Source organism: Elephas maximus, chromosome 5, assembly GCF_024166365.1.
Source record: "Elephas maximus indicus isolate mEleMax1 chromosome 5, mEleMax1 primary haplotype, whole genome shotgun sequence".
NCBI classification, from domain to species: domain Eukaryota; kingdom Metazoa; phylum Chordata; class Mammalia; order Proboscidea; family Elephantidae; genus Elephas; species Elephas maximus.
Window position 1 is genome coordinate 149,270,515 of NC_064823.1, and position 14,452 is coordinate 149,284,966.

General features: G+C 42.4%; 1 protein-coding gene across 5 annotated transcripts in view; it reads left to right on the forward strand.

Moving 5' to 3' along the window:
* PROM1 (prominin 1) overlaps positions 1-14,452 on the forward strand; it is a 117,591-nt gene that overhangs the window by 95,480 nt on the left and 7,659 nt on the right. For 4 of the 5 annotated variants that reach the window (XM_049886459.1, XM_049886458.1, XM_049886460.1 and 1 more), the window contains exons 18-24: positions 360-452; positions 3,444-3,497; positions 4,218-4,298; positions 4,424-4,492; positions 5,158-5,250; positions 12,207-12,322; positions 13,700-13,768. In XM_049886459.1, coding sequence (XP_049742416.1) covers positions 360-452; positions 3,444-3,497; positions 4,218-4,298; positions 4,424-4,492; positions 5,158-5,250; positions 12,207-12,322; positions 13,700-13,768 — 575 coding nt within the window. The remainder of the gene's footprint in view (positions 1-359; positions 453-3,443; positions 3,498-4,217; positions 4,299-4,423; positions 4,493-5,157; positions 5,251-12,206; positions 12,323-13,699; positions 13,769-14,452) is intronic. The other variant, XM_049886461.1, reaches the window with a different exon arrangement.

Genomic DNA, 14,452 nt, shown 5'->3' on the forward strand with positions numbered 1-14,452 from the left:
GTTGTACATCGACATTTGTAAAGCTCCTAAGCAGGACCTGGCATAGACCAGATACTATTTAAGTATGAGTTAAATAAATAAAAATTTCTCAGTCGAGCCTTGGTTTTCTCATCTGTAAAATGGGGAAATTGAATGAGAGAAAGCACAGCCCTTTGGAACTTAGAAAGGGTTGATGAGTGTGAGTGTCTGCCGGGAGCCTGGTTCTATGATTTGAAGCAGGATCTCTCAGCCCTGCCCCGCCAGGCTGGCTCCAAGGAAGGCCACATGCCATGACGTGACCCACTGGAGCCCCTGTAGTTAGTGAGACAGCCTAGAGTTAGGAAAACTGGTGTTGATCTTTATTTTTTTTCTCTTTGTAGCCCCCAGGAAATTTGAAAACATCCCTGAATGTTCAGGCCCAAAATATTAAAAGAATTCACCAACAGGAAGTTATCCCTTTGGAACAATCGATGGTAACAATAAGCAGCCTCTGTATTTCTCTTTGCTCTTACACAAAATCTATTTCAGAGAATTGGCTTTTATTTAGCCCAATGGCGTCTTTTCCTCGCACGTGGGTCAAAGCACGGGGGCCTCAGCCTAAGAAACAGAGCTGTTTTAAAAATAAATTTCAGCAGCCGAGCTTTAAAGCTGTAGAACATTGAGGGGACAAAAGGTAAAAGGCACCACTTCTTTTCTGTTTATTTCCTTTCCTTTTTCCGTTTGAGTGTGCACAGTTAAAATTAAATCTGCAGTAGCCTCATTCATCTTGCCCTAATTTTCGTTGCTGTTAAAAGGCCCTCCTAAGCCATGAAGGGCTGATATTTGTCTTCTGAACTCACTCTTATTCTCAAATTCTTTTTCTGCAAACGCTGTCAAGAAATATGTGAAAATGAGGGTAAGTGCCGTTCTTTGTGCTTCACTTAGATTCGGCTCACTGTTTTGATGGCTGCCTTAGGGTTCTCTAGAGAAGCAGAACCAGTGGGAGTCATGCGCGCACACGTACACACACATTATCGCTGTTGTTAGTCACTGTTGAGTCAGTCCTGACTCGTGGTGACCCCATGTGTGCAGAGTAGAACTGTGCTCCTTGGAGTTTTCAAGGCTGTGGACTTTCAAAAGCAGATCACCAGGCCCGTCTTACAAGGCACCTCTGGGTGAGTTTGAAGTCAGCCTTTCAGTTGTAGTCGAGCACTTAACTGTGCCACCCAGGGAGATGTATCTCTTTATCGCTAGATCGATTGATCAATCTATCTATCTTTCCATGCATATATATGCAGCCCTGGTGGCATAATGGTTAAGAGCTCGACTGCTAACCAAAGTGTCAGCAGTTCGAATCCATCAGCCACTCCTTGGAAACCTTATGGGACAGTTCTGTTCTGTCCTATAGGCTTGCTATGAGCCAGAATCGACTCGACAGCAATGGGTTTGGTTTTCCTGGTATATATATATATATATCACTATAGATTTCTTTTAAGAAATTGACGCATGCAATTGTAGGAGGCTAGTAAGTCCAAAATCTATAGGTCAAGTGACAGGCTTGAGATTCCTGCAGGCTTGTGTCCCTAAATCCCTAGGTTGGATTATGGTAAGAGTGAAGAGGAAGAGTGTTCTGTAAAGATGTCTGTGTATATAGTCTGGAGGCAGAACACATCCTAGGGAAAACTCCTTTTGGCTCTTAAGGCCTTCAACTGATTAGTTGAGGTCCACTCACATCACGGAAGGTAATCAGAAGGCCAGCTGACTTAATCACGTGTAACTACTTCACAACAGCAACAAGACTAGTGTTTGACAAAGCATCGGACACCATAGCCTAGCCAAGTTGACACATGAAATTCTGACCTCTCCCATCCTATTTTCTTTCTTTTTCATCTTCTCACTGCCTTCTTGCTTCTTAATGAACTATTAAAGGCAGCTTGTAGCAGGGGAAGGAGCGCTTTGGAGCCAGACAGACCTGATTTCAAATCCTGCTTCTCCCTTTCCAAACTGTCGTAGCTTCTCAGCTCCTCACCTGAAAATGATGGAACAATGCTTTGCTATTACCTGTTTCGTTGAGATGAAGCATCATAGGGACCCAGTAAATAGGAAAAAATGTTACTGTGCTCACGTGCTGTTGTCAAGGGGATGACCACGCAGAAATTGGGTTACTAAGTCAGCTTGCACAGGTTGAGAGAAACATACCAGCTCCTGCTTTAGAACCTTCTGGAACTAGTTTTACTCTTTTTTTCTCTCTCCTGACTTTCTAATTGATTAGTGTACTCACAAAAGATTCCTGCTGTTGAATTTTCTTAATTTTTATGCTGTGCTTAAAAATCCCACTGTTGCATTACTATATTTGTTTGTTCTCTACACAAATTTGGAAACCCTGGTTGCCTAGAGGTTAAGTGCTACAGCTGCTAACCAAAAGGTCGGCAGTTCGAATCCACCAGGTGCTCCTTGGAAACTCTATGGGGGCAGTTCTACTGTGTCCTGTAGGGTTGCCGTGAGTCAGAATCGACTCGAGGGCAATGGGTTTGTTTTTTTTTTAAAACGAATTTGATCACTTTAAGCCTGTTTTTTTAAGCCTGTTTCACATTTCTAAATGCTTCCCTTCAAGTGCATAGGACGCCTTGGCATTTTCAGGGATAGGGAGAATTGTCTACATGTAGGTAAGTTGTATTTTACATGTGAACTATAAGCTAAACCAGGGGTTGGCAAACTATGGCCCTGTAAGCTGCAGCCTGCAGGCCAAATCAGGCCTGCTGCATGTTTTTGTAAATAAAGTTTTATTGGAACATAGCCTCCTCCATTTGTTTACATGTAGTCTGTGGCTGCTTTTATGGGAACATAGCCACCTCCATATGTTTACATGTAGTCTGTGGCTGCTTTTGGCTACAGGGCAAAGTTGAGTAGTTGGGAGGGGGTATGGCCCACAAAGTCTAAAATATTTACAATCTGGCCCTTTACAGGTAAAGTTTGGCAATATCTGATCTAAACCATGCAAAAACCACTCTCGTTAGGTAACTTTATTTTAAAGAATACTTTCCACTGTCATCAAATCTAACTCAAACAGGTTTTTGAACACCTTGCATGTGCTATAAAACCTAAAAAACCAAACCCATTGCCTTTGAGTCGATTCTGATTCATAGCAACCCTTTAGGAGAGAGTAGGACTGCCCCATAGGGTTTCCAAGGAGCGTCTGGTGGATTTGAACTGCCTACCTTTTAGTTAGCAGCCGTAGCTCTTAACCACTGCATCACCAGGGTTTCCTGCGCTAGTACCCTTTAAAGCTTTAGAATAAGCATGTTGACTTTCTTCTTCAGGGACATATAAGGCACACATTGTTACCTGTGTCCGTTCTTTTTCTAGAATAAAACCATTAAGTGTAAAGTTGGATATGATGACTTGTGGGAGGGGAGGACACAAGGCAAGTGATCTTGCTGCTTCTTGTAATAATTTGGAAAACATTATCTATGTTTGTTCACCAGAGTACTTTAAACCAAAGCATCCGGGCACTTCAGCGCACCAGCAATGGATTAATGGTAAGGACTTCTTTTGTTTTTCTGTCATGGGATTTTGTCATACAATACCACTCAAAGCATTTCAGAGATGTTGGTTTTTGTTGGTACTCGAAGTAAAGAAGACTCAGTTACCCATCCATTTCAAATATCAAACTGAGTTTTCTTCCATCTCCTTTCTTCATTTCTGTAAATGAAGACCTCATTTTAGCATGGTGTTAGATACACGTTGTTGTGTACCGTCCAGTCAATTCTGACTCACAACGACCCTATAGAACAGAGTAGAACCGCACCATGGAGTTTCCTAGACAGTAATCTGCTGCAGAAGACCTCTTTAAAGTGTTAAAAAGCAAAGACATCACCTTGAAAACTAAGGTGCACCTGACCCATGGTATTCTCAATCGCCTCATATGCATTCGAAAGCTGGACAATGCATAAGGAAGACTGACCTCTGCCCTCCTCTCCTCCCCTCTGCCCTCCTATCCCTCCCCTCTGCCTTCCTCTCCCTCCCCTCTGCCCTCCTCTCCCTCCTCTCTGCCCTTATCTCCTCCCCTCTCTCCTCATCTTCTTCCTTCTGCCCTCATCTCCTCCCCTCTGCCCACAGAGGGCTGACCACTTCTGTTGTTTCCCTAGCTAGCAGGTGTTGGTTTGGGGCTGAGTTAACAGCACTCACATCTGTATGCAAACTGTAATGAAATCCTTTGATCACTCTGATACCTTGTGGCCCATTGCTGTGTTTTCCAGGAAAAACTGAGCGAGATCATTCTCTCTTTGGATTCTGCTCAAGCCTTCATCAGATATAATATTTCTTCTGTAATTATTGAAGTGAGTTTTCTTTTCTTTTTTTTTTAATAAATGTGTTAGAACATGGGTGTGTGAACCTAATGACATGATTAAATCGTGGTTGCTGTAGACATTTTAATGGTTTCTAATGTTTGATTTCTTTCCAGGAAAGCAAGGCATATGTGAATACCATCATAGGGTACTTCGAACATTACATACAGTGGGTCAAAGACTCTGTAAGTGGTTTCTCTTTTATGAAGAAAAGGGAGGGTATGGCTTAGCATAGTCAGCTTCTAGGATAAAATCAGAAGGAAATAGAAATGAAATTCACCCTAATTTGGTAGGAGGCAAGTAAAAGGGGCTTGGAGGGTGAAGGCCAAGAAGGGAGGTGCTGTATGGCTCAGCACAGCATCTTCCTCCCTTCATTTCGGCAGATGAATCTCAGTCTGCAAATCCTAAAATAGTTACTCTCTGGACCTTTACAAAAAGGGTTTGCTGACCCCTGTTCTAGAATGACCAATTATTAAGCAATTAGCTCTCCCTTTTCTGCCCACCTCCTTTGTCAGATGACAAAGGACCCGGGTAAGACATCGAGACTGAGGCACTGTGCGGGACACGTGCCCTTTTAATTCTCTCACGAATCCTGCAGGATGAGATTGACTGATTTTCACAGGTAGCCAGTGAGAAAACTGAGGCTGAGAGAATAACGGTCTTGCTTGCAAGTACACAGCTTGGTACATTGTAGAACTGATCCATAGAAATCAACTGCGCGTGCTTCATGGTCTAGAAGACAAAGAAATCTCTCTGGGGAAACAGGCCGGAGGTAAACGGCATGTCTAACTCTTGTGGGTTTTTGTGAATGTGTCTATTTAAAGCGTGCCTGTGTTTCTTGCTCCCGTAGATCACTGACAAAATCGCAGCCTGCAAACCCGTGGCCACCGCTTTAGATTCTGCTGTTGACGTCTTTCTGTGCAGCTACATTGTGGACCCTTTGGTAAGAGTTTTATCTTTCAGACTAAGGAAGCACAGTCAGGCCATCACCTTTGATTTTCTTTCTCCAGATTTCAGTGCACACTGTTAGCTGTCTATTGGGTCTCGTGGTTTTAGATGACTGTGTTCTGATGCCTGTTGTGGCTATTGTCTGCCGTCGAGTCCACCTGACTTATGGCAACACTATGGGACAGAGTAGAACTGCCCCCACAGGGTTTCCTGGGCTGTAGTCTTTACAGAAGCAGATTGCCAGGTCTTTTCTTCCACAGAGTCACTGGGTTGGTTTGAACCACTGATCTTTCGGTTAGCTGCTGAGCACTTAACCATTGTGTCACCAGGGCTCTTGTTATTGATACCTAATGGGCTAGAAAAGTCCAGGTCCTATTTGCACATCTTTGTTCTTTACAAGAATTATATTTACCAAAATTAGGAATCCCTCATAAAGAAAACTCCTATTTGTCCGGAATAGTTAGGAACAATCATGGGTGTACAGACTGCCAATATTCAAAATGACTTTTAGTCCAATTATATATATGACACCAAAGCTACACCAAACATAAGTTTTGATTTAAAAGCCCTTTGAGATGTAACACTTGAGATAAAACCATTGCCATCAAAGTCAATTCTGACTCATGGCGGCTCCATGTGTTACAGAGTAGACCTATGCTCCATACGGTTTTCTTGGCTGTAATCTTATAGAAGCAGACCGCCAGGCCTTTCTTCTGTGGCACCGCTAGGTGGGTTCGAACCGTCATCCTTTAGGTTAGCAGCTGATTGCAACTGCTTGTGCCACCAAAGGTCCTTGACAGTTTGGATGGTAAGTTCCAATTAATCAAGGTTATTCGTCTGAAAGCAGAGAATACCAGAAGGATGTTTCCCTGTGTTTTATTGACTATGCAAAGGCATTCGACTGTGTGGATCATAACAAATTACGGATAACATTGCAAAGAATGAGAATTCCAGAACACTTTATTGTGCTCATGAGGAACCTATACATAGATCAAGAGGCAGTTGTTTGGACAGAACGAGGGGATACTAATCGGTTTAAAGTCAGGAAAGGTGTGCATCAGGGTTGTATCCTTTCACCATACCTATTCAGTCTGTATGCTGAACAAATAATCTGAGAAGCTGGAGTATATGAAGAAGAACAGGGCATCAGGGTTGGAGGAAGACTCATTAACAACCTGCGCTATTCAGATGACACAACCTTGCTTGCTGAAAGTGAAGAGGACTTGAAGCACTTCTTGGTGAAGATCAAAGACCACAGCCTTCAGTATGGATTGCACCTCGACATAAAGAAAACAAAAATCCCCACAACTGGACCAAAGAGCCACATCATGATAAACGGAGAAAAGATTAAAGTTGTCAAGGATTTCATTTTACTTGGATCCACAATCAACAGCCATGGAAGCAGCAGCCAAGAAATCAAACAATGCATTGCATTGGGTAAATCTGTTGCAAAGGACCTCTTTAAAGTGTTGAAAAGCAAAGATGTCCCCTTGAAGACTACGGTGTGCCTGACCCAAGCCATGGCATTTTCAATCGCATCATATGCATGTGAAAGCTGGACAATGAATAAGGAATACCGGAAAAGAATTGACACCTTTGAATTGTGGTGTTGGCGAAGAATATAGAATATACCATGGACTGCCAAAAAAACGGACAAATGTGTCTTGGAAGAAGTATAACCAGAATGCTCCTTAGAAGCAAGGATGGCAAAACTGCATCTTACATACTTTGGACGTGTTGTCAGGAGAGATTCAGTCCCTGGAGAAGGACACCATGCTTGGAAAAGTACAGAGTCAGTGGAAAAGAGGAAGACCGTCAATGAGGTGGATTGACAATGGCTGCAACAATGAGCTCAAGCATAACAAGGATTGTAAGGATGGCGCAGGACCAGGCAGTGTTTCGTTCTGTTGTGCATAGGGTCGCTATGAGTCGAAACTGACTCGATGGCACCTAACAACAACAACTACATTCCTCAGGCTGATTCACTCCTTGATAGACACTTTCTCTGGGAGCCGATTTTCTCACTTCCCCTGCATAAGGTGCCTCAGTTGCTTCTGGTGGCTGTCATGATAAGGATCAGGATCCATCTTAATAGAATATACTGGACTCCATTGGATGAGGCCGTGACCCATCCAGGCCTCATTTTGGGCTATATGTACCTCTTTTCTCCTGTACTCTAGCCACACTTGTTTTCACTCACTTCTTCAAATGCATCTCAGTTTTCCCACCTCAGGACCTTTGCACATGCCATTTCCATTGCCTGGACTGGTAAGTGACATACTTTCTTTGCCTTTTTCTCTCTCACTCTTCTCCTCCTACCCACACCTCCATTGGCTAACTCCACTAGGTCTTATAACAATGGTCGAGAACACAGACTCTGAATTCAAATTCCACTTCTACCATCTTCTGAGCTCTTTGGCTTTGGACAAGCTATTGAATTTTTCTGAGCTGCATCAACCTAATGAGGTTGTTTTGACAGTTCAATGAGAGATCACATGCAAAGCCCTTAGGGATGTTCACTATTATTATTAGCTGTTGTTCACTTTTCAGATCTTAGCTCAGATATATATTTTTCCAGGAAGCATTTTCTGATCCTCCAAACTAGGGTGGGTTCGCTGTTCTACATTCCCATGGAAGCCTATGCTTTTCCTTTAGAGAGGATCCTGCAGTATGAATGATGTACTTGTATGGTTCTGCGGTTAAGGTGTGTCTCTCCCCACCAGACTCTAAACTCCACAAAGACAGGCCCGTCTCTTCACTGCCATGTCCTTGTGGTCTGGCGTATTGCCTTGGCGCAGAGTATTGCTGTTGAAGGAATGAATGAAAGATCAGAGAGCTGTCTTTCTCAAGGTCTATCTGTATCACTCCATCCATCTTACTGCTCCATGTCCATATGTCCATCTGTCTGCTGGGTGGACTTTTGTGTCCCATAGAGAATGATCCCACCACTGTCCCAGTCAAACCTTGGTTCCTGGCTGCTTCCTTTCTCTTCCAAATCCCTATCCATTTGTCCTGTTGCATTGTGGCCCTTGCTGCTGGCTTTAGCTGAGGCCCTTAAAATGAGAATTGGCCTCTTTGTACCCAGGCTTCAACTCCCGCCTCTATCCAGTCACGTATGCAGCTACCAGACTCCACTCCCCAAATAATCAGGGACTCGCAGGCTGTTCAGGGAAATGAATAATAATAAACCAAACCCATTTCTGTCAAGTCAATTCTGTCTCATAGCCACCCTGTAGGACAGAGTAGAACTGTCCCATAGGGTTTCCAAGGAGCAGCTGGTGGATTGATTCAAACTGCCAACCTTCTTTGTTACCAGCGGTAGTTCTTAACCACTGTGCCACCAGGGCTCCAGGGAGATGAAGAGGCTGGAACCGTATCAGTAGGGGGTTTGACACAGTGAGGAAGAGCTCTGGGGGTTTACTTCACTTTCTTTTGAGGAGTCTTTGGGTGGGCCTACTCTTATGTTGCCCCTTGTGGTTTTCTAACTTCGAGTCTTTGCATGTTTCCTTATAATAGTTTACTTTGTTTTCTCAAGGCAGCCTTTGAAATCTGTTCAGCTCTTTTACTTTGTCATTTCTTCCATTCACTTTAGCTACTCTACATTCAAGAGCAAGTTTCAGAGTCTCTTCTGACATCCATTTTGGTCTTTTCTTTCCTTCCTGCCTTTTTATTGACCTTTTGTTTTCTTTATGTATGATGCCCTTGATGTCACCCGGCAATGCATCTGGTCTTCTGTTCAATGGGTCAAATCTATTCTTGAGATGGTCTGCTCTCCAAATTCAGGTGGGATATACTTAAGGTCGTACTTTCAGCACTTTTGGCCTTATTTTAATTTTCTTCAACTTCACCTTGAACTTGCATATGAGAAATTGATGGTCTGCTCCACAGTCGGCCCCTGGCCTTCTTCTGACTGATGATATTGAGCTTCTTCATCGTCTTTTTCCACAGAGGTAGTCAAATTGATTCCTGTGTATTCCATCTGGCAAGGTCCACGTATATAATCACCATTTGCGTTGTTGAAAAAAGGTATTTCCAATGAATAGGTCATTGGTCTTGCAAAATTCTATCATGCCATAGATTACATTTTACTTAGATCCAGAATCAACTGCCATGGAAGCAATAGTCAAGAAATCAAAAGACGTATTGCATTGGGCAAATCTGCTGCAAAAGATCTCTTTAAAGTGTTAAAAAGCAAAGATGTCACTTTGAGGACTAAGGTGTGCCTGGTCCAACCCTTGGTGTTTTCAATCACCTCATATGCATGTGAAAGCTGGACGACGAATAAGGAAGAGAAAAGAAGAATTGATGCCTTTGAATTGTCGTGTTGGCGAAGAATACTGAATATGCCACGCGCTGCCAAAAGAACAAACAAATCTGTCTTGGAAGACGTACAGCCAGATGCTCCTTAGGCGAAACTTCAGCTTATGTACTTTGAACATGTTATCAGGAGGGACCAGTCCCCAGAGAAGGACATCATGCTGGGTAAAGTAGAAGGCCAGCAAAAGAGAAGGCCCTCCCTGAGGTGGATTGACACAGTGGCTGCAGTGATGGGTTCAAACGTAGCAATGATTATGAGGATGGCACAGGACGAGGCAGTGTTTCTTTCTCTTGTTCCTAGGGTCACTATGAGTTGGCAGCAACTTGACAGCCCTTAACAACAACATTATTATTTTTATTTTTATGTTTCAGGTTGTCTAATATGTTTGTTTATATCTTGCTTGTTCCCTAAAGGATTGAGGCAGCTTCCAGTAAAACGGCACAGTTGTCCTAAAGCTGTAAAGCCTCCCAAAACAAATACAAAAACATGCAGACCTACTAATAAAAGAGGAGGAAGGGGAAGGAGAACAGATTTACTGGACATTCTGGGTCAAGAGGTACCCCAGCCATTCAGCACTAAGCTTAGCCAGAAGTGAAGTAGAAAGGTAGCAGTAGAACCATGAGGGCCTGGAAGGGGTTTTTACATCCAAGCTGCCTTTTGCCTCGTGGTGGTCTGGGGAGAGCCACTGTGGTGCTACTTACAGCGTTATCCCAAGGCAGGGACCACAGATTTACAAAGCTGACCAAGGGTAGGACGCTGGGCAGAATGGTTATTCAGGCAGCATGTGGTACCCACCGGGTCAAACTGGTTGTAGGTTCTGATTGTTTGTTTTGCATCAGTGTCTCTTCTGATTGGCTGATAAGGTTAAATCATTTTGAATATCACACCTGCAAAAATTAGTGGTGTGGCCTCTGGCCAATTGAGGAGGAATGCCCCTGTGGAAGGCAGAACCACTAACCAGCTGCAGCTAACAGGGTGCCTTGTGGGTATGAGGGCTCAGTGTTATGAGCTCTTCCAGTTTTCAGGGAAAGAGGTCAATCTAGGTTTTTCAATGAGATCTGATTTAGGAATGTTAGCAATTTTTTAAAAAATGAAAAACTTTAACGTTGCTCTTTAGACAAAACACGGATGCATTCTATCTATGGCCTACCTCAGAGATTAAAGTAAACAGTTGAAATAAATAAAACATTTATTGAGAACTAGTATGTACTAAGAAGCCCTGGTGGGACTGTGGTTAAGTGCTTAGCTGTTAACCAAAAGGTCAATGGTTTGAACCCACCAGCCTCTCTGCGGGAGAAAGATGTGGCAGTTTGCTTCCATAAAGGTTACAGCCTTGGAAACCCTATGGGGCAGCTCTACTGTGTCCTGTAAGTTGCTGTGAGCTGGAATTGAATCAACGGCAATGGAATTTGGTTTATTATGTACCAAGGAGCCATGGTTAAGTGATACAGCTGCTAACCAAAAGTTCAGCAGTTCGAATCCAGCAACCACTCCTTGGAAACTCTATGGGGTAGTTCTACTCTGTCCTATAGGATCACTATGGTTTGGAATCGACTCAACGGCAATGGGGTAAGGAGCCCTGGTGATGCAGTTGTTAAGTGCTCAGTTGCTAACTGGAAGGTCAGCAATTCAAACCCAGCGGCTCTGCAGAAGAAAAGACCTAGCAATCTGCCTCTGTAGGAAATCCTATGGGGCAGTTCTGCTCTGTCCTATAGGGTCACTATGAGTTGGAATCAACTCGAAGGCACATGACAACAACAACAGTGTATACTAAGCATTGTTTCTATATTCTTACTCAGTAAGGTTATGAGATGATAACACTGTTGTCCCCACTGTTCAAGTGCAGAAAGCAAGCCAGGAAGGTTAATCAGTTATCTTATATCAAACAGCTCGTAAAAGGGATTTGAAGTTGGGCCTGCTGACCATGCATGCTGCAATTGTTGGCCCATCGGGGCAGTAAAGGTACTCCATAGAGTGAGGTAGTAAGAAGTTGACTTTGGAGTGCCTTAGGTTCAAATCCTGGCTCTACCACTGGTTTTGTTCCTCATTTGTAAAATAAACACTATAATAAGGCCTGGTATAAATGGTTGAAGTGCTCAGCTGCTAACCAAATGGTTGACAGTTTGAGTCCCCCCAGAGGCTTGGCTGCTAACCAAAAGGTTGACAGTTCAAATCCACCAGGCGCTCCTTGGAAACCCTATGGGGCAGTTCTACTCTACCCGATGGGGTCACTATGAGTCGGAATCGACTCCAAGGCAATGGTTTTTTTTTTTTTTTTTTTTAAAGCTCCTGAAGAAAGAAAGTCACCTAGAGGCATCTACATCTGAAAAATCAGCCTTTGAAAACCCTGTGGAGCACACTTCTTCTCTGACACACATGGGGTCACCATGAGTTGGAACTGACCCAACAACAATTGTTTGGATCCAAGGTTTTTAGAAAGATTAAATGAGTTATAGTAACATGAAGCACTTCACGCAGTGGCTGGCTCATAGTAAGCTCACAAATGACTTAAAAGAACAAAATGCAAACTCAAAAAGAAAAAATTGCAAAAAAGATGTTTCTTCTCCAACAATTGTTTTGCTTTTTGCATCCTCAAGCACTTACTTATCTGTTTGCTTTGTTTCTTTTCCTAGAACCTGTTTTGGTTTGGCATAGGAAAAGCCACCGTCTTTCTACTTCCGGCTCTCATCTTTGCTGTCAAGCTGGCCAAGTACTACCGTCGAATGGATTCGGAGGATGTGTACGATGAGTAAGTATGAGAGCTTCCGTGGAGGGTGGGGGGTCACATTCTAAGTGGTGCTGGTTTTGAAGAGTCACCAAAGGTAAGATCAGATGGCATTGTAATTGACTTTTCTAAGGTAGCAGGTCATCCCTGTGCAGGGGTTTTGTTTGTACAGACTTTGTCATGCTTGTTTTAGTTGATTTTTTTCCTCTTGCTTAATCGTCTCAGCTTCCTTAACCAACCTTTCTCTTTCTCATTTGCAGTTGCTCAGTCTCGGGGACCTGGCATTTTACTTTATGATAACTGTCTTTACCGGTTTTCATTTTGGCTCCATGGTCTGCCCTTCCCTCTGTATCTGGTGACTGTGTGTGCTTCGTTTTCATTCCACTCCTCTCCTCAACATGTCTCTCCCCTGAGTTGCACCCCCTTCAAGATCACAGTTAGAGTCAAAAGAATGGATGTAGAGTTGAGATTTTCTAGTGACTAAAAAAAAAAAAAATCCTATCTCCCTTTTTTGTATTTTATGTGTTGAATTTGTATCCATGAAAAAGTAAGCCTTTTTTTTTTAAACCATATTCCTAAAATGGGCTGGGGAAGTTTTTATTATTACATGGTGGACTTTTAAGCTAAGTTAGTAACATCTTAAAATTATCTAACAGCAGTAGATATATCCAGACATAAATAAATTCTGAAGCCCCTTAAAAAGAGAGGTGGCACACAGAAGCTGCTCAAGAAATGCTTGAGTTAATAAAAACATTTTATATGTTAAATTAATATATTTTCTTATATGACGGAGCCCTGGAGAGGCAACAGTGAAGAGTTTGGCCGCTAACAAAAAGGTCAGCAGTTCAAATCCACCAGCCACTCATTGGAAACCCTGTGGGGCTGTTCTACTCTGTTCTATAGGGTCACTATGAGTCAAAATCGACTCTCCAGCAATGAGTTTGGCTTTTGGGTTTGTTATGTGATAGGCTTTTTAAGTTAAATTAATAATATCTCAAAGGAAAGTTGCTGAATTAATAAAAATTTTATATGTTAAATTAAAACACATTAATATGTAATGGGCTCTTTACGTTAAATTAATGACATCTTAAAATTATCTAATAGCAATAGAAATGTCCAGATACGAATAAATTCTGAAGTCTCTTTAAAAACAAGTGCTGGCACGTAGAAGTTGTTGAATTAATAATAATAAATTATAAGTTAAATTAATCTACAAAGTCATTGTTTAAGTACTTGGTTTTTAAGCCATCTGCAATGTAAATATACCCTTTTACCATCTTTGTAGATTTAACACGTTGCCATATACTTTTCATGACCATGACATTGTCTTTGTAATCCATGATGTGAATACTTCATCGTAGAGATAACATAGTCTTTTTGGTGTATTTATTTTTGTTGCAGTATGAAAAACGGTAATAACGGTTATCATAAAGATCATTTATATGGTATTCAGAATCCTGTTATGACAAGGTAAAGCCAAAGTCTGAAAGTGCATGCCTTTCCTGTGTCCAGCGCCCGGGTCTTCTGCTGATCAGACACTGGATTTTCTGCATGCGGTTAACGCTATTCACTTTTCCCCGCATGATACCCTAGGGATGGTTAGTCTTCAAGCAAGCCTGCGTAGCATTCAGTTATGTCACACGCTTAAATAGTCAATAGATTGCTTAGTAACAAAACTGCTCCATAACTAAAATTTAATGTCATCTTAAAATGCTATGTATGACCATAGATCATTAAGAATTAAATGCATGCCTTCCTCCATTTAGCATTTCTGTCCAAGCCAGATCAACTGTTGAATGGTTACAGTCTGCAGAACTCTTCCTCCTTCCTGCCTTTTCATTCTCTTTCTTTCTTTCCTTCCAGTAAATTAACTCCAAGCAACCAAATTTTGACCCCCAAATCCTACTCCAAAATCTTTATGAATTTACATCCTTTATAAGGCCACTATAAGTCCCAATCGACTTGATGGCAATGGGTTTGGGTTTTGTTTGTTTGTTCGTTTAGAGTTAAGAGGAGCCCTGGTAGCACGATGGTTAAGAACTTGGCTGCTGACCAAAAAGTCAGCAGTTTGAATCCACAAGCTGCTCCTTGGAAACCCTCTGGGGCAGTTCTACTCTGTCCTATAGGGTTGCTGTTAGTCAGAATCAACTCGAC